Genomic DNA, 20,552 nt, shown 5'->3' on the forward strand with positions numbered 1-20,552 from the left:
GTTTATACTATGGGATTGGTCAATCTCGGTGTAAACATGTTTCCAGGGATCACATGTAAATGTGCTGAGACTTCATCCTTGAATGCAAGACTTGTCAGAGAGGGGATTCCTAAGTCTTTTCTCCTTGACAGCTGGAAGAGAAGACTGAGAACAAGTCGGGAGAACTAGGCTCCTCCGCTGAGAGCAAGGGGGCCTTGAAGAAGGAGAGAGAGGTGCACCAGAAGCTCCTGGCCAACAGCCACAGCCTGGCCATGGACCTGCGCTGGCAGATCCATCACAGCGAGAAGAACTGGAACCGGGAGAAGGTGGAACTTCTCGACCGCCTGGACAGAGATCGGCAGGAGTGGGAGCGGCAGAAGAAAGAACTCCTGTGGAGGATAGAGCAGGTGAGGAGGCACCCCGGGCCCTGGAGCATAGGCACAGAGTGTAGACTACTCAATGGACCCAGAAAGCAAAAACATTAGGCTGCTTTGTGGTCCTTGCAGCATCAGGATGCATGGGCTTCCAAAGGAAGAGAGAGAAATACCAGAATCGCTTGTGTTGGAGACCTAGGCTCATGCCTCTCCATGACACAGATGTTTTCATTGCAAAGTTCATCGGTGACTCTCCTATGTGTGCGTGTGGTAGTGGCAGAGCAGGGTGGGCGGGGGTTGTGGGCGGGGGGATAACTTTTTAAAGGAATTTAAAGACTCAACTGGAAAGAGGAGGTTATTTCAGGTCTTATTCAGTTGAAAACAAACTATAACTTTTAAGTTTGCCACTAAAGATGTGGTCACAGTGACTGCTCCAACTTGAATGGAATTGTTGTCATTAGAAAAGAAATTGCTGAATTCAGTTGGAGGTCAGGCTGTTCGCTGGTGAGTGTGCCCGCTGTGGATATTGCTGAGCTGTGATTAGATGGACCATAGTCAAGAGAGGTAGCTGGTGGCTCATCATCTTCAGCTAAACAAACAATTCAGAAACTCAGATGAATTTGGGGAGGATTGGGGTAGTCGTTTTCTGCCAATATAACCGTTCTCTGCATTGCGTCAGACTTAGAACAGTTTGCATAGTTGCAGTAGTTCCTGAGGGATACACAAATTAAATTGATGAAGATCTGGAATTCTTTCCTGGCTGGATTTTTACATAGTATACATTTTGTTTCTTTCACCCAGTCACACACTTACAAATTTATGCGGTCTCAAGGAAATGTATTAATCACTAAGAAATTGAGCTCAGGAAGAATAATCTCATTATTCTATTTTAAATAACCATAGAGCCTTTTGAAAAATGTGCTCTATTATCCATAGCCATGGTGCCTGTGTTATGCAGGTACAATGACAAAGGCGAGCGTATGCATATGTTGGATAGGGAGGGAGGCAGAATGAACTAAATGGTAAAAAAGACCAAGAGCCTTTGGCTTGGAAACCACTGAGAAGAATAAAATCCCCGCAGGTGAGCTTTGATCACCACTGCATTCCAGCCTGGGCAACCGACCGAGACCCCATCTCCAAAAAACAAAAGAAGGAAAGTACACTGCAGATAGAAGAGCTGAAACTCTTCCCAGGTTTCACCACTTACACAAATGAGTCACCTTACTAATCTTTGATATTCCCCAAATCCTATCAAGAGGAGTGCTGGCCATTTCCTTTCTGGGTTGGAAATGCAGCACTTGTGAAGAGTCTCCTGTATTAAATCTCCTGTGTGTCTGTGCTCTACGGTTAGGTGGAAATCTTAGGGATAGAAGTGGCACTAATTTATTATATCCAACTTTAGTTGACCAGTGTCACAGTAACTCCAGGCAACTTGTCGCCAGGGAGCTTCATTCTTGGCCCATGCTCTAGGGCCACTCACTTTTTACGTCCCTCCTGTACCCCGGTGAGGCCATCATGATCCCTGCCATGGCCCCTTTAGGGTGCCCTTCGCCTGTTAGCCATGGTGGCTTGTTGGACTAGTCACAGGCTTCATTTGTTTGGGAAGTCACACCTTGGATATAAATTAAGCAAGTCTTTTAGGTTTTTATTTTTACTTTTGGGAATGAAGAATTTCTGCTAAAGGAAAAATTGGACACTTGTGGTGATACTCAACTTTTGAAAAGTCAGTGACTTAAAGATGAGCCACAGCCTCATTTTGAGACTATATTTTGGAAAGGTAGTAGTCGTCAGGAGCTGACCTCCAATTCCGAGTTGTCAGTATTGGAATAGTTCGGCCACACTGACCGCCTCAGAACCCAGTCCTCAAGGTGGACATCTTTGAGCATCGTGGATCTGAAACACGTGAGCTTCGGGCATGCATCTGTTCCTGAAATCTGTCTGATGGATCCCACAGTTTTTGTACAATGATGTCATTGCTGTTTTTAGAAGACGATTGGTTACAAATGAACTGACGCTTCAGACATGCAATTGTGGCTTTCAAAAATAAATCTGGCCTTTTCTCCAAAATAGTAAACATTTTTAAAGACGATTTCTTAAATCTCAGTGCCCCATCCTGATAATGAGGGAAAGCAATTATAGGCATTATCTCAACTTCCTGAGAAGAGGATATTGGTTCCAGTGTGTCTGGGCGTGTGTAGATTTGGTTCGTTTATCAGTCATTGGGTTGCTTGTTCATTTAACTTTTAGCTACATATTCCGTAGGTAAATGAGAAATGTAACTGAACATTCTTCACAATGTATCCTCTCAACATTTGACTGCTTGGTAAGCCATATAATATAACCTTGACTGTGATAACCTAATACAGATGGTGAAAGAAGTAACACTAAATCCATTTTCCACTTTCAGAACACATGCTTCATACTTGTCCAGTGTCATTAAATTCCTACATAATTTCTGCACCACATGAGGCATGTTATGTGATGTATGACTGTGGGAATGTGGCTAAGGTCATGTAACACATTTTATCTATCTTATCAGCCTCTCGTCTCAATCCCAGTTTGATTGTGGGGTGGGGGTAGAAGACTTTATGGAGTCACATTACATTTCTCCTTAGAATTGTTGAGTTCCCAGTTAACATGCAGATGATGTAAAACTTGCTGTTATATTTGCTGTACTGATGGAGCTAAAAAGTGTCATCCATAGGATTTGCTGTTATATTTGCTGTACTTACCAAGCTAAAAAGTGTCATCCATGCATTCTCCTTCCAGTAACTTTCTTAAATCAGCTGCCATTCTTTTAAAAAATCCGTTCTTTTAAAACCTATTTACAAAGTGGCCTTTTTTCTTTCTACCAGTCTGGGTACGGTGACACTCTTGAGGTCACCTTTATTGTTTTCTGTATTTAACTACAAATCTTTAACATTTTCGACTGGCATTAAAAGTTGTTTTACTCCAAGATTGCAAGTAGGTGCTGATGCTGGCTGAAATGACTCCTATAGGAACCCCTCCCGCTCTGAGGACCCATTCTATTACAACACCCCAGAGGCATCTTAGCAGCAGATACCTCCACCACAAGCACTCCAGCTCGTTTTTAGGAAATCTGACACTTAGCAGCTTGAGTACAAGTCGCTCCTAGCTGCCTGCGTTTATTTTTGAAATCCCACTTCACTGAGTTAGAAGGTGCTTGTTCATAGCTCTCCTCTTTAGTCATTCTTTTCCCCCTTCACTCCACACCCTCGGCGCACATTTGCAGCTTCAGATGGGATTCTTGCATTTTAATTTCTTGCCCAAAATAGCTTAGAGATGATCATGTGTTGAAACTAAATTGTGCCGACATGCATTAAATGAACATATAAAAAGCCTTCCTTCTTCTTTTTTTTTTTTTTTTTTTAAGAAAGCAGTTAGCATCTTTAAGAAAACTGCAAAGAACTGTGTCATCATCAGGGAGGAGGAGGAGAGAGCAGAGGGGCAGAGCTAAAACGTAGAGTTTTTAGGATTTGCTGGGTCCTTCATTTGACTGTGAACTGCCTCAGATGCTAACATGTAAGCTTTGGCTGCATCAGACTCCATCTTTCTCAAAGATAAAGATAAATCTCTGTTCTGCCGCCTTAGAAATTACTAACAATGAGCCAGCGTCCTTTTGTCTTTCCTGCCTTCCATGGCTTTCTTCCTGACTATACAGAAAGCATGTTTGCATCCAACGTGTGGATGAATGCTCAGATTAGGACACAGAGATGCAGTTTGTAAGTGATGCTGAAAAAAAATGAATTGATCTGCATTCAAGGAGGTTTTAGAATTTCCTGGCACCGTCTCAGCGCTTGAGGACTTTAAATCATTGTTTGGCCACTCCTTCAGGTCAAATCCAAATGTCACTTTCACTTATTCAGAAGAGCAGTCAATCCTGTAGTGTGAGCTTGTCATCCAATAAAGGCTCCGTTAAAGACTCATAGGCGGAAATAGCTTCAGGTCTCAGTTGTGCTTTCTGTGGCTGTTTTAGAAAGGGAAGCAATGAGGAGGGATCAGGAGAATGGAGTGGAAGCTGGTGAGGGCTCCTCTGGGGAGGGAGGCCGTGCACCCTGCAAGCCATTTGCCTGCCTGCCTCAGCAGTTCCTTGTGATTTCGTATGGGCCCCCTTCCTGAGCCACCTCCACAAGATCTCCACCTAGTGCCCCAAAACGGCCCAGAAAGGCATGATGCCTTTACGTGGGCTGGGCCCCCACCAGCCAGCCTGACTCCTGTGAGCCCACGTGCACAACCCATCTTACAGATAAGGAAACTGAGCTCAGGAGAGTCGGGAACTTGCACCTGCCTGCGAACCAGCAAGCCACACACTGATGGTTCCGACTCAGGTCTTCTAACTCCAGGTGGCCTTGTGCTCGCCCACTGCCACTTCTTGAGTTCAAATGAGTCAGGCAAGAAGTATGACTATAATGTAAAGTGGCTTTTTAAAATTTTCTTCACTCAGTCATACCAGATCTTTACTTGCCTTTAAAGCTAAGTTTTATCATCTCAAAGTGTAAGTTATGTTTAACACCAAATGGTTAACAGCCGTTTGAGTTTGTAACATCAAATGGTTACAAACTCAAGTTTGCTCACTTGAGTTATTGATAGGACCTGTTCCGCATGCCCTGGGACTAGTTAGGAAAATCAGCTTCACACTTAGAAGTTTGCTGTCACTGACAGTATTCCACCGATGTGTCTTCAGTTCTGAAGGAAGTTCCAAAGAGCATTTTAAACATATTTAACAGCATCAGATTTAAAAATAGTAATAAATGTAGAATTTCCCATGAGCACAACTCTCAGAGTTATGTACAGTAACACTCTTGGTGTCAGAAAGAGTTCACCGTATTTGTGTGTGGTTAATGCAGATTTTCTGGGCCAGATAAAATTGTGGGTTTTGTAAAGCATCTGTAATGTTGTGTTACCTTTTGAAATTAAGATCAGAACGTTAAGAACATTTGCTTCTCACAATGTTTTTCAAACTGACCTATGAGTAATTCCAAATTGTGGAGAAACAATGGTCTGAGGGAGACCATCAGACAGAAAAGTGAGGCTAATTATTTTCATTTTTAAAATTCTCAAGTTGCAGAAAGAGAACAGTCCCCGGAGAGGTGGCAGTTTCCTCTGTGATCAAAAAGACGGCAACGTTCGCCCCTTTCCCCACCAGGGGAGCCACCGCGTGCCCCGTCCTGTGGCCATGTGGCCTTGTGCAGACGCCGACTCCATCCCGTTTGAAGACCAGCCGCTGTCCAAGCTGAAGGAGTCGGACAGGTGCTCGGCCAGTGAGAATCTCTACCTGGATGCCTTGTCCCTGGATGACGAGCCAGAGGAGCCACCAGCCCACAGGCCCGAGAGGGAGTTCAGGAATCGCCTCCCTGAGGTCAGCCAGGTTTTCTCCATCCTAGTTGACTACTATGGAATAAGGGAGCCGTCATGAAGCCTAAGAGGCATCCGCCAGATTCCTCTCCTGGCGGGCTCCAGCACTTTTGCATACTGCAACCTCCGAATTGAGTAAAAATGAAATCTTCACAACACCAAGGGTTTTGCTTGACCCTAAATTAGCATGCCCTGCTGTCAGTTTAACTTTGCCCCCTTGTTTCAGGTTTAGAAATACTGGACTGGAGTCCTATACAAAAGGCAGGTCTCACAAATGAGTGTGTCCCATAAAACACACAAGAGGAAGTAAGTAATTCTGGGACATGTATATGCTCAACTTTTTCTTTTTCTTTTTTCTTTTTTTCCTTTTTTTTTTTTTTGATTTTTTGGAGCTGGAGGTCTCACTCTCTTGCCCAGGGTGGAATGTAGTGGCCGATAACGGCTCACTGCAGCCTTGACCTCCCAGGTTCAATTGATCCTTCCCCATCAGCCTCCTAAGTAGCTGGGACCACAGGCACGTGCTACCATGCCTGGCTAATTTTTTTTAATTTTATTTTTTAAGTAGAGACAGGGTCTCCCTGTGTTGCCCAAGCTGCTCTCGAACTCCTGGGCTCAAGTGATCTGTCTGCCTTGCCTTCCCCAAGTGCTGGGATTACAGGTGTGAGCCACCACACCCAGCCTCAACTTTTCTTGAAATAATAGTACAGTCTTCTGATTCTAGAAAACTAATATAACCAAAAAAATTCTGCGCAAAGGGAAACCATCCAACACTTAGAAACCTTACATAAATTAGATCACCAAATGAGTGAGCTAAGCTGTAGACATTTCCATGGCACAGTGGTAGTTATGTTTTTCTGGCTTTAATATTTTTAAAACCTTGTTTTAAAAGTTGATTCCAGGGCTGGGCGTGGTGGTTCATGCCTGTAATCCCAGCACTTTGGGAGGCTGAGGCAGGCGGATCACGAGATCATGAGATCGAGACCATCCTGGCTAACACAGTGAAACCCCGTCTCTACTAAAAATACTAAAAAATTAGCCGGGCGTGGTGGCGGGCGCCTGTAGTCCCAGCTACTTGGGAGGCTGAGGCAGGAGAATGACGTGAACCTGGGAGGCGGAGCTTGCAGTGAGCTGAGATCGCGCCACTGCACTCCAGCCTGGGTGACAGAGCGAGACTCCATCTCAAAAAAAAAAAAAAAAAAGGTTGATTCTAGGAATCATTATCTGTGAAGCAGTTCAACAGTTGCTGCACGTATCATTTGGTCTCCTAAACACTTAAGACTTAGACGAGTTCATATCAAATAGTGTTGTTGAAATATGCGGAAATTATACTTCACTCACATCAGTAAGGTCAAATGCCTTATCCTCAGCAATGTGTATCAGGCTGACAGGACATTGCTGCAGTCCCACCCTGTCTGATCTATTGGCAATCTAGTACAGTCCGGTTAATAGCAGAGGTAACATGGGGTGTGGTCGGGAGCCTTTGGCTGGAACCTGCATGGCAGAGACGAGGGGCATGCTTCCTAAGGGGAAGTGATAAATACCCCTTGCTATTTACTGTCTGGAAAAATATGCTTCCATTAAAGTTAGTCAGAGGCTTGCTGCTTCACAACCACGTCAGCACAGGAGTAAGAGTTTTCTCAGTACACAACCTTGGGTTTCTGTTGTTCTCTACAAACACAGCATCATTCTTCTTAAAGGGGAAGGCACTGTACTTTGCCTCTGATTCTAAATGGGAATGTTTAAAATCAAGTGCCCGAGCCTAAGGATGTCACGTCAACTTCTACAGCAAGACTGGGACCAAGGGACACCAGTCTCCTAACGTTATTCTATCACCTTCCATCTTCCTCTCTAACATAGCACACACACACACACTCTCTCTCTCAGTCTCACTCTCACACTTAGGTTGTCACAAAAGCTGGCTTTGAAATTCATGTAGTCGGTGAGGTCCTTTGAGGAAGCACAGAAGAGCTACTTCCTCCATGACAAAGTTTATAGCCAGTTGTTCTCACTCATGTGGGCTCCTCCCTGGACTGCAGAAGCTCCAACCCCTCCTCATGCTGTGCACTCGCTTTGATTATTATACTTCAAAGGCCTCAGGGCAGTAGCACTCCTAACCAGAGCTTGGCCTCAGTGTACATTTTAAATGGTGTTTTCCTGGGGGTTCAGAGCAAACAAATCACTTAAGTACAATCAGGGCTAGTTCTAGGCAACCAAAGTTAACCGATTCAGACGAAGTCATTTCTTCTTTATAGGAAGAAGAAAATCACAAGGGGAATCTTCAAAGGTAAGTAAGATTGATGAAAAAAATAGATTACTAGAATAAAAATGTCTTGGTCTTAAAATTCTGTTTTGTCAATGCAGTCTATTTTACCACTCTCTCCAAAATGACTTAAAATTATGCCACTTCTGAAGAAGTGGCTGCTTTACTATTCATTTCATAAATGTGGTATTTTTGATTATTAACAACAAAGAAGCTAGACATGCTGTGTCATGGGTGTATGAGTTTGATGGTAGACTTTCCAGTTGTAGCTGTGTTATGTATACAAAGGAATGCTTGTGTTTAGTGATTATTGAAAGGTCCATGGAAACCTCTCTTTTCTCTTTTAAAGTCTGGGAAATCTCTCTCTCGTATGCTGTGAGATGTTTTATATACTGTATTTAAAAGCTCCACTAAGAGAATTTATTAAAATATTTTGGGGCAGTAGTCCTATAGTGGTTGGTGTGGATGTTAGTTATACACCGGTTTTTTCCTCCCCAGTTTAATTTCCTCCAGTTTTACTTTTTCTTCATTCTCCAAATGAATACATACCATTTCTACTACATGAAATTTCTTCTCAGGCAATTCAACATTTCCAGATCGCCTCATCCTTGATTTTCCTCTGAACTTTGAGTCTGTGAATGACCGTCCCTTTCCCATTTGCTCTCCGCAGCACCTAGCCGTGCCTGTGGCACACTTCTGTCCTTCACACTGTCTTCTCTGGTCCTTCTTGGGTGGTACAGGACAGTACTTGAGAGCTCAGGCTCTACAGCCAAACTGCCTGGGTTGGTTGGTTGGTTGATTTATTTATTTATTTTTGAAATGGAGTCTCACTCTTTCTCCCAGGCTGGAGTACAGTGGCACAATCTTGGCTCACTGCAACCTCTGCCCCCTGGGTTCAAGCAATTCTGTATCAGCCTCCCAAGTAGCTGGGATTACAGGCAAACCCCACCACAACGGGCTAATGTTTGTATTTTAATAGAGACAGAGTTTCACCATGTTGGCCTGGCTGGTCTCGAATTCCTGACCTCAAGTGATCCACCCGCCTCAGCCTTCCAGAGTGCTGGGATTACAGGTGTGAGCCACTGCGCCCAGCCCAAACTGCCTGGGTTTAAATCGCTTTTGCCTCCTTGTGTAGGTTACTCAACTGCTTTGTGCCTCCGTTTCCTCATCTGTATACAGGAGGTATTTTGATTATCTTTTTTTTTTTTTTTTTTTTTTTTTGCAGCTTATTTATGTTAATACACATAATGAAAGCAGCACATGGCACAAAACAAGCAGTAAACAGAGTTTAGTCATTACACCCTCCCACCTTCCCCATTCACAGAAGCAGCCACATCAGTGTTTCCAGTTAGGCTTTGGAGCAACTGTACTCCACCACTCAAGCCATCAGCCTTTATGCTTTCAAAAGTAACACATGCTTGTTATAAAATGGAAATATTGGCTGAGGCAGGAAAATTGCTTGAACCTGGGAGGCAGAGGTTGCAGTGAACCGAGATTGTGCCACTGCACTCCAGCCTGGGCGACAGAGTGAGACTCTGTCTCAAAAAAAAAAAAATATATATATATATATATATATATGTATATCTCGAAATGTCCAAAGTGAAAACTGGATGTGCCCTCCCCACCGGCCCCTTTTCCTCTGGCTTCCAGCTGCCTGGTATGTTTGCACCACTCTCTTCGATGCACCCGGAAGCGCCTACACGTGCTCCAGACGTGTCCTGCATTTTCTCATCATGGTTTTGTTTGCTTTGGCTACTGCTGAGGTTAATGGGCTTTGTTTGCTTTGGCTACTGCTGAGGTTAATGGGCTTTGTTTGCTTTGGCCACTGCTGAGGTTAATGCCTCTGCTCTCTCTTTTTATCATCTCTGTTCCACCATATCCATCCATGCCCCAGAGGCACTGAGTTCCCACCCAGGTAGGTGCCACTGATTTAACTCTGAGACAGTTCCTCTGTGGGCAAAAGTGGGAGTTAGATGAGCTATGTCTACAGAAATGTGGTAAGGACCAGGGTGTCAGCATGTGTTCGGCACTTACAGTCCCCAGCCAATAGTGTTCTGAAACTCATTATTAATTCAGCAACTCCTTGAATTGAGAAGAAGGAAATTCATACTTGCTGGAAAGCTCATGACCTTGGGACAAATCAACCCATCCCTACCATTGCCCTTCCTTTCCAGCCCTGGATCTAGCCAGCACCACTGGACAGTTGGTAGATTATTTCTAACAACAACAACAAGATAACAAGATGGAATGCCTAACGACGTCACTTTTAGCCTGCTGTTTTACCCCAGGGGGCTGACCACATGGGTGGGTGCCTTGCCTCCAGGGTGAAGCCAGCTGTGAGCAAAGCTGCCCAGAGCTTTGCTGGTTCTGTGTACCAGTGCACACAGTATGGGCACTTGCTCAGAGCAGACCCCAGTTCTGGCCTCATCATATTAATAGGTCCTGTGGAGGAGTGGTCCATACACTCAATCTGGGACCCCTTCCACAGGGCCTGCACTAGTCTAGATCCCTAGGTTTAAGCCTGTGCTTTGTGGGGTGAAAGGAGTATCAGTATGTCCTATAAGAATCTGGACAGAGTCTGCAGACACCTCACCTCCCCATCACACCCCAGCTGGAGGGATTCCAGGCCAAAGAGGTTCTGTTGCCTGAGACACCGGGCACAGCCAGCCCCAGCCCCGTTCCTGACCACCACTTCTTTGCCCTGGTGGCAGTTGTGCCCGAGCACTCCGGCCACTTTCTGTCTTAGCCTGGAAGCATTGCTGGCCCCCCTGCAGCACCTGCCGGGTGTGTGAGAGGCACTCAGCGAACTCATGGCAGATTGAAAGTGCTGACACGTGGAAGAATCCACACCAAATCTGTGTCTGTCAGGTGGCAGCTTGCCAAAACCTGGCCATCGCCACGACTCACCGTCTTCACCCTTCAATTGTGGTTTGAGCGAGTCTCCTAAGAATTCTCACTGAGGCACTGAGGCACTGAGGCCTCAAGTGATTCTCCTGTCTTGTCCTCCCAAAGCGTTGGGATTGCAGGTGTGAGCCAGAGTTGGTTATATTAAATTCTGACCAATGCAAGGCTTCAGGAACAATTCCAGAGCCACACAGAGTCCAACAGCTGCCCGCAGGACAAGCCCGTGAGTGCAGCACATGAGCAGCTGCAAGTGTTCTCCTGGTGTGGGTGGAAGCAGGCGCCTTCACTGACACTTCCCACGCAGGGCAGGACATGGGTGCTGTGGTGTGGTGGGGGCTGACACCCTCTTTTCTGCTTTTCCCAGGGCAGTGTCCGTGTCCTCCATGTCTGAGTTCCAGCGCCTCATGGACATCTCCCCGTTCCTGCCTGAGAAGGGCCTGCCGTCCACCAGCAGCAAGGAGGACATCACCCCACCCCTGTCTCCAGACGACCTCAAGTACATTGAGGAGTTCAACAAGAGCTGGGACTACACACCCACCAGGGGCCACAATGGTGGGGGGCCAGACCTCTGGGCCGACAGGACCGAGGTGGGGCGGGCAGGGCACGAGGACAGCACAGAGCCCTTCCCCGACTCCTCCTGGTACCTGACCACAAGTGTCACCATGACCACGGACACCATGACCAGCCCAGAGCACTGCCAGAAGCAGCCGCTGCGGAGCCACGTCCTCACCGAGCAGTCGGGGGTGCGCGTGTTACACAGCCCGCCTGCCGTGCGCAGGGTCGACAGCATCACGGTGGCGGGTGGTGAGAGTCCCTTTCCCACAAGCAGAGCCAGAGGGAGCCTGGGAGACACCAAGGGGGGCCCTCCAGAACCCATGCTCAGCAGGTGGCCTTGCACCTCCCCCAGGCACTCCCGGGACTACGTGGAGGGGGCACGGCGCCCCCTCGACAGCCCTCTCTGTACCTCCCTGGGGTTTGCCTCCCCCCTGCACAGCCTGGAGATGTCCAAGAACTTGAGTGATGACATGAAGGAGGTGGCCTTCTCTGTCAGGAGTGCCATCTGCTCCGGCCCTGGTGAGCCACAAGTCAAGGACATGGCCTGCCAGACCAATGGGTCCCGGACGATGGGGACCCAGACTGTTCAGACCATCAGTGTGGGCTTGCAGACTGAAGCCCTGCGTGGCAGCGGTGTCACCAGCAGCCCCCACAAGTGTCTCACGCCAAAGGCTGGGGGCGGTGCTACACCCGTGTCGTCTCCTTCCCGAAGCCTTAGAAGCAGACAGGTGGCCCCCGCCATCGAGAAGGTGCAGGCCAAGTTTGAACGCACATGCTGCTCTCCCAAGTATGGTTCTCCCAAGCTGCAGAGGAAGCCCCTCCCCAAAGCTGACCAGCCAAATAACAGGACGTCACCGGGGATGGCCCAGAAAGGGTACAGTGAGTCAGCCTGGGCCCGCTCCACCACCACAAGGGAGAGCCCCGTGCACACCACCATCAACGATGGCCTCTCCAGCCTCTTCAATATCATCGACCACAGCCCCGTGGTGCAGGACCCCTTCCAGAAGGGGCTGCGGGCCGGCAGTCGGTCTCGCTCAGCAGAACCCCCACCAGAGCTGGCCCCAGGCCAGGAAACAGGCACCAGTTCCCGAGGAAGGTCACCTAGCCCCATTGGGGTGGGCTCAGAGATGTGCAGGGAGGAAGGGGGAGAGGGCACGCCAGTGAGGCAGGACTTATCTGCTCCCCCTGGCTACACACTCACTGAGAACGTGGCCCGGATCCTCAACAAGAAGCTGCTGGAGCATGCCTTAAAGGAGGAGAGGAGGCAGGCTGCCTACGGGCCCCCGGGTCTCCACAGTGACAGCCACTCGCTGGGGGACACAGCCGAGCCAGGGCCCATGGAGGTAATGAATGCCGAGTGCCCCACACCCTCCCCCACCAGCTCTTCCCTTTAGCTGTGGGGCAGGTTGGGATTTGGGATTGTGCTCTGTCATTTGATCTCAGGAATCGTCCGTGATTGGTTGTTGGGAGCTGGGGAGGTGTTGGGTTTATGGGAGACTAGAATAGGCAGAAAAAACCCTGAGCAACTTTTTTAAAGAAAATGTTCTTTTATTGTCCTCGGGAAATCATATAGTGCGTGATTTGATATGGGTTCTGTCACCAGTCTAAGTGATTGATCCTTACTTATCAGGGTGTTTCATTTGGGGTCACAGTTTGCCTTCTTTCTGTGTGAATGTGTGCGCGTGTACAAACTATGGGATGGTTGTGTCAGGCTTTCTGCATACTGCGGACCTTCATGTGGGACAGCATGAGGTGAGCTGCAGAGGGTCTGGACAACGTGAGCACGAGCACATCTCATCAGGAGCCATAAGATCTCGATTCCTGGGATGGCTTCCTTACAAAACAGCCATGTGGCAGCTCACAAATCACTTACCCTCTTGGTGGTCACGAGCCCCTCAGCAGTAAAACCAAGTGAAACAAATAGACAAAATCAAAATCCTGCCCTAATACAATATGATTATCATTATTGCCCTTGATACTACTCACAAATCAATCCACTGTGAACTGGGTTCTGATACATATCCACACGTGGTGTTTTTGTACAAACAGGGAGCAAAATGAAAGCCTGATGATATGCTGGTGGGGATGGCTGTGGGGATGGCACTTTGTGGTTTGTGCAGCACAGAGAGGATGTGTCTGTCTGGCGAGTGATTCCAACTCGCCTGGAGTCTGGATGAACAGGCTCCACGCTGGGAACCCCTGGCCCCATGGGCACTCTCCCAGCCAGGCTGCTCCTGCAGATGGTAGGGGTCGGAGGAGGAGGATGGCAGCATGCTCCTGGGCTGCCCGCTGCGTTCTCGCCAGGACCCGAGCAGCCCTGGCTTCATGGGCAGGGAGGGGAAGAAGGTGTATTGCCTGTTTCACCTGGCCCACGTTTCCCACAAGAGGGTAAATGATGGCTGGCTTCCCAGTCCGGCCCACCAGTGAATGTTTAACTCAGAATGGAGGCTGGAAATCTGAATAGGTCAAACCTGTGGAACTGCCAATGACTTACAGAAATAGCAATTCCACATGGTTCACACCTAATATAAATATTGATACTACATGGCCTACATGTTCCAAGATCTGAGTCTTTGTGATAAAGTTGTTTGCATGCTCTGAGGACAAACTGCCGGTTGAATGTTCTCAGGTGACAAATGGTGTCTCCTTTGGGCTACTGTCACCCCATCCTTCTGGGGTCCTCAGGTAAGTACTGCTGCCGCGGAAGGGTCTGTTTATATGGGAATGCCCTGCCTTCTTAGGGCTCCCGAGGGCTCTAATTGCGGTTGACAGAGGCTATGTCACAAAGCATTAACCGCCTGTGCCTGTGTTGTCTATTTATATTACACACCAAATAGAAATTGTTTTTTAGGAACCAAAACATGCTTTGAATTACTGATAGTGAATCCTGCAAGCAAAAATAGGTTCATGATGGGATCCCAGCATCATGGCATGAAAATGGTTTTATCAGCACAAAGTGGCCCAGCCCCTTTTGTCCTCCGTAAAGTATTCGTTTAGATTTTCTCTTCACTTGGTGTGTTTGCCACCAAAAGAGATGACATGAAGGGAGCGCAGCTGCAGGGACTCAGAGCATCTCAATGCTACGGGCTCTTTTTTCCATTCCTGTTGGAATTTTGCTTGTTCTGGATTCCAGTGGGATTATTCCTGAATTGATGTAATATATTAGGGCCACTGCAACCCCTTCCCATTGCTCCATAAATGATGCAGTAGTTCTAGGTATGCATTCCCAAATCCCCGGGACTGCTTCTGATTCCAAGCCCACCCCGTGCCCTGCTGCGGAATCTCTCCCTGAATGTTCGTTCACTCAGGCATCCAGACCCAGGAGCGACGCAGGTGACAGGCAATCTCCCTTTCTCACTGCACTCTCCTCCCGGAAACCACTCAGGCCTCGTTTCCTCGCGACACCATGGCACTAGTTCAGCAGTGCAGAGAGAAGCCGTGAGGAGGAGTTCTAGTGTGAAGAGAAGGAACAATCTGAAAATGGAATGCTATTCCTCCCTCCCCTAAGTGGAAAATATGAGGGGAACTTTTTAGAGTAAGTGGCAGTAGCTTGGTTGTTGTGACCAAAACAAACGCAGCCGAATAAAGGTCTCTGTTTTAGATAACAGTCATGCAATGTCCATACCTCTCTTTGCCAGAATGCTGTTGGAAATGTTAAATGCTAAAGGGTGACTCGGCATAGAAACTAGAGGGAGGTCTGTGGCTCCTCCATGGAGTTTCCTTCTCTCTGGGCAGATGGCAGAGGGCAGGCCTGTCTGCCCAGCGCCCGGCCGCTTCCCCACACCTGCCTTGGAGTGAATGTGCTAGATCTGAGAGCCCGCAAGGCTCTCCTGGTGGCTGTCCCTGAGTGAGAGGGACGGCCCTCTACCTCTGGGCTTGCTGACTTGAAACCTTTATTGTTCTCCTGTTTAAAAAACACTTTCCAACCTTCTTGCTTTTCTCTTCTTTGTCTGTCTGTTCTGTCCAGAACCAAACTGTCTTACTAACTGCCCCCTGGGGACTCTAGCCCTGCCTGCCTCACGCTGTAAGTGCTTTCTTCCTTGTTTCCCCACTGTCTGGAGAGCTCGTGTTGTGTACCTCGCAGTTGGCACCCGACACTCATCGCCTGAGGGAGTTCTGCCCGGTGGCGGCACCCTCGCTCACCCCGGATTCCAGGAGGCTCACCTAAACCCAGCAACAGATTGACAGGGCCAGAGACTCATCTGCCCTGCGAGAGGGTTGACCACTCAGTGCAAAGAAGGGTTTTTAGGTTATAGAGATTCTGCTGAGATTTCTGTGCTTTTGTACATTTGCAGCCAATTTGCTTTCAGAGAACTGAGTAGATACTGGCCAGCAGGGGACATCCTAGGCACAGGGGTCTTGCCTGAGGGGGTCTTTGGGCCCAGCCACCCAGGACTGGTTACCAACATGTTGATTACATGCATGCACTGGCATGTGCTGAAATGAGGTGGGACCCTAATGTGATAAGGCTTTTTTTTCATTTTTCAACAATCATACCGCAAGGAATGAACCCAAATATATCTTGACCTTCCAAGTGAGCACCGTAGGTGACAGAGCAGATGCTCAATAGATATTTGTTGAATGAATAAAGAACAAAGTCATCCCCACTCCAAGTATCTTGAGAACATCTCTCAGAATTGCTTTCAGAGTCTGAGTCAAAGCACATGAGAAAAGATATACTTTGTTTGTGATCAAGGATATAGTCATCCACTCACCTCATCCACTGGCCTTAACTCGCAGTGTTAAGTACAGAAGTATCTGTTGTCAAATACAACAGACGTGTCCCCGTGAAAAAAATGACAAGGAACACGGGGAGGGCCATTTCCCAGAAACGTGCTACAGGGGCGGCATCCCAGGACGAGATGCCATGCAGCGACAACAGTGGCTTCTTAGGAAAGCACAGCATCATTTGCTTGTACACGCTGGCGTGTTTAAGAAAAGGTTCATTCCCTTGAATGCAGACTCACAACATTACTTCCTTCACAAGCAGAGGCTGGCAAAGAGCGGGTACTGAATGGTCTCATACAAAGCCTGCTCTTTAGCACCAGCCAGGAGGAACGGGATACAGTGGTGTCAGATAAACCTATGACAGCAGCCTCACCAACACACAACACACAGAACAGATATACAATACACAACACACACACTACTCTTACAAGAAGGGGAGCACAGACACAAAACATACAGATTTCCCAAACTGTGTGTCTCAGCCAAGCACTGTGGGCTGTGGTGAGATGGGGACACAGGAGCACCTTGAGTTAGTCTGCATCTTGGTGGCTGGTGGAGTTTTAACTGGAGAGGTGTTTCTGGTTGTCACAGTACTGTTAGCACAATGCTTTGGGAAGAGAGCCTTCTCCCTGTGGCTGTGTGAAGTGCCAGCCACAAAAGCAGCAGGGAGCATGAAGCATAGTCTCCAGGGCCACTGTTCCTTGTCTGCTGACCCCAGAGGGAGGCAGGGAAACCACTCGCCCCACTGCTCTTCTGGAAGCCTGTGGCTCCCACGCTCTCCTCGGGCCATGCTGTCTCTGCCACATTCCATCTTCTCCCGAGTGACACTGCCCATTCCGTGCAGTCATCTGTCCTTCCCCCACTGCTGCTCCCCTGCACCACTGGCTGGGCTGTCCTCATCCTGGTCTTTTCAGTTGCTTGTCACATCTTTTTACATTCTCCAACTCCCTTTCTTTGAGAGTCCTTGTTCTCTGTCATCCTTCCTGTGCCTTCCATTCAGTTCACCTCAGCGTCCAGTGTCTGAGTGTCATTCCAGCCAGCGCGCTCCACGCTGGGCAGCTCAGTTTCCTCATGCCACAGCGTTTTACGTTTCTGTATATCAGCAAATTCCAAGTTTGGGTGTCCTGGTTTTGTAACATGTAGAGTAAGGACAAGGAACTCAACATTCTTTAAAAACAAAGTAGCTTGAGAATAAGGATTCTAGGTGGTTTGCACATGGTTGAATGTGTCTTGCGTCACCTGTTCTCAGAACATTAGGATGCCTGAAACAAAACCACCAGTACATTCTGATTCTACCTTTTTAAAATGCTGCTGTAATTGAAGAGTCATTAAAGAAAACTAGACCCAAATTAAAATTTCTCCCTGCAGCATTTTTGCCATGTTGTGGGAGTTTGTTTAATCTACTGCCAGTCAATTTCAAATAAACAGTAGCAGAGTTCGTTTAAGACGACTGCCGTTGCTAACACAGCTGAATGAAATCAGAGGTCTCTTTGTGGGCTCCCAGTAGATCCAGGCCCTATAGGACCAGTTCATTTGTCCACTGTAGCTAAATAGATCATTCTAAAGGACCAAAGGAAGAGATCTACCAGATGGGAATATGCTGAAGTGGCCTGTGGAGACCGCTGCCACAGTCACTCTGCCATGTCTTCTGTATACCCCAGCCCAATTCTAAAGGAGCTTTGCAAGCTGACTCATCTCACAATATTGCTGTGTTTAATCATAATTGGTCTCTTCCCATTCATGTCACTGACCATGTCACATGTGTTGAATTCTTTATTATTTTAAGTTATTCTGCATGAGCATAGAACGTCGTTAATATTCACGAGTTGCCTGTGGTGTGTACTTCATCTCACTTGAGTCTGTTGAGAAGTGTGTTTGGGGGAATCATCCACTGGTGACACTGCCGGTCTGAGTAACCCTGTCTCCCTTTCTCGGCTCTGAAGGAACTACCTTGTTCTGCACTAGCTCCATCCCTAGAGCCCTGCTTCTCCAGGCCCGAGAGACCAGCAAACCGTCGCCCTCCGTCCCGGTGGGCCCCACATTCCCCCACTGCCTCACAGCCTCAGTCACCCGGAGACCCGACGTCCTTGGAGGAGCATGGTGGCGAGGAGCCGCCCGAGGAGCAGCCACACCATGATGCAAGCTTGCATGGATTATCACAGTATAATTCACTGTAATTTGCATAACCACACCATCGCCATGAACAAAACTCTGCCCAAAAGGAGAGATCTAGTTTTCTCAAGGTCAAAGAATGTTTTTTAAAAACACACAGCTGCTGAATGTTCAACCTGTGAAACTGAGATGTTTCTAGAATGAAACAGTAAATGTGCCTGTAATAATTTTTTTCATAGCTCAGAAAACTATTTTTGTCTCCATCTTTTTTATACACAGTATATTAAATGAAAAGATAAATAAGGTATAAATAGATTTAAAAAATAAAAGTGTTAAAAAATGTACATTTTAAGAGATTTTGAACACCCTGCTGTCAATACCTGACTGCCTCTCTGTTAAATTTGCCCTGTTACATTTTGGTTCAGTTTATTTCCATGTTGAATTAGAGTGGATTAAGTTAATTTTATTTTGTCAGTGTTACTGTTTTTTAAGACTTTTTTAATGCTTCAGACTGTCTGATTCAGTGAACTTTTTGTAGTGAAAAAGCCATGAAGCCAGTAGACAAGACAGATATTCTGTATACTGGAGGGGATACAGGACGTTTTTGAAAAGGTACAAAGCCCTCAGTGGGCTTAGAAACTTCACTGTATGATCCTTGTATTATGCTACTTGGCTTGCACGTCTTCGGGTGCATGTATATACCGCTACTGTGTCCTCGCCATCACCTAAATGTGACTCAGTCTGTTCCACTGTAATATGTTGTGAATTTCCTTGTACTGTACTTTTATTGTTGGTCTTCTTGCATCGATGATCCAACAGCAACATTTTTAAATTATTGTGAAAAGATTAACTGGCAGTGTACAGAGTTTACTGCAAGTTTTCTTAAGGGAAAACACGACAAAAGGCACGAGGATACCAATTGGAAACACGTGCTGGTGCCTCTGAGTCTGTATGAGACCGTGATGAAGTAGAAATAAAGCCCTTCCGAGATGGCAGCGTGTCTCGGGCTCTCATTTCACACACCCTCCATCTCTTCCTAAGGACTCAGATGGAAAGTTTTCCGTGGCTACAGGAATGAGGGAGAGAGATCATGTAAAGAGACAACAGCTGCTGATCATCTATCTTGCTGGGAATGCACGCTTTGGGTGCGTGATCATGTTGCAGTTTTGCTGTTCTCTGTAAGAGAGTCCTAGGATGGAAAGACAGCTTTAGTGTTGAAAAGCCAAAACTGTGGTGTGGGCAGGGATGTGAGGAAACTGGTTACCTACAAGTCCGAGTGTGCCCGGCCTCTCTCCTGGCTCTGTTCATTAGGAGAGAGGGAGTGGCCAGTAACGCCAGAAGAGGCCTTTCCACCTCTGATCCTGAGATGTCGCCCGCCTCTCAGTGTTTGGTGGAGTAGAAGCCTACAAAGAAGTGATGCTACTGAAGAGCCCAAAAAGAATGACTTCAGGCTGAAGCTTCTGGCTTTAATATTTCATTGAACGCTTCATTAACCCAACAATTTTCTTCTTATCTAGATGAGCTAATGTAATAGGCTATCCTAGCATTACCACAGCTTCATCCTTAAACTGAAATATTTTCAAAAAATAAAAACCAATAGAGCAGCATTCTTCATAATAGCCAAAAGGTGGAAACACTTCAGTTGTCCATTGACAGATGGATGGATCAACAAAATGTGGTATATGCATATAAAGGGATACTATTCAGTCCTAAAAAAAGTAAATTCTGACATATTACAACATGGATGAACCCTGAGGACATTATCCTAAGTGAAATAAGCCGATCACAAAATGGCAATTATTGTATGGTTCCATGTATCTTGTTTATATATCAAGAGTAGTCATATTCAAAGAGAGAAAGTAAAACGGTGGTTACAAGGTTTGAGGAGGGAATGGGGAATGGTGTGTAATGGGTACGCAGTTTCAGTTTGGGGTGATGAAAAAGTCCTGGAAATGGGCAGTGGTGATGGTGCACAGTGAATATACTTGATGCCACTGAGTTGTACACTTAAAAATGGTTAAAATGATAAGGCATATAGATTTTACCACAACAAAAACTTTTTTTTTTTTGAGACGGAGTCTCGCTCTGTTACCCAGGCTGGAGTGCAGTGCCATGATCTCAGCTCACTGCAAGCTCACACCATTCTCCTGCCTCAGCCTCCCGAGTAGCTGGGACTATCGGCACCCGCCACCATGCCTGGCTAATTTTTTGTATTTTTAGTAGAGACGGAGTTTCACCATGTCAGCTGGTTGGTCTTGATCTCC

General features: G+C 47.0%; 1 protein-coding gene across 10 annotated transcripts in view; it reads left to right on the forward strand.

Moving 5' to 3' along the window:
* Positions 1-19,283, forward strand: part of MTCL1 (microtubule crosslinking factor 1) — a 126,139-nt gene extending 106,856 nt beyond the window's left edge. For 9 of the 10 annotated variants that reach the window (XM_007974638.3, XM_037982500.2, XM_007974640.3 and 6 more), the window contains 5 exons: positions 132-386; positions 5,437-5,733; positions 7,982-8,013; positions 11,258-12,791; positions 18,120-19,283. In XM_007974638.3, coding sequence (XP_007972829.3) covers positions 132-386; positions 5,437-5,733; positions 7,982-8,013; positions 11,258-12,791; positions 18,120-18,353 — 2,352 coding nt within the window. In that variant the 3' untranslated portion in view covers positions 18,354-19,283. The remainder of the gene's footprint in view (positions 1-131; positions 387-5,436; positions 5,734-7,981; positions 8,014-11,257; positions 12,792-18,119) is intronic. The other variant, XM_007974642.3, reaches the window with a different exon arrangement.
* The last annotated feature ends 1,269 nt before the right edge of the window (positions 19,284-20,552 follow it).

This window comes from Chlorocebus sabaeus, chromosome 18, assembly GCF_047675955.1.
Source record: "Chlorocebus sabaeus isolate Y175 chromosome 18, mChlSab1.0.hap1, whole genome shotgun sequence".
Lineage (NCBI taxonomy): Eukaryota > Metazoa > Chordata > Mammalia > Primates > Cercopithecidae > Chlorocebus > Chlorocebus sabaeus.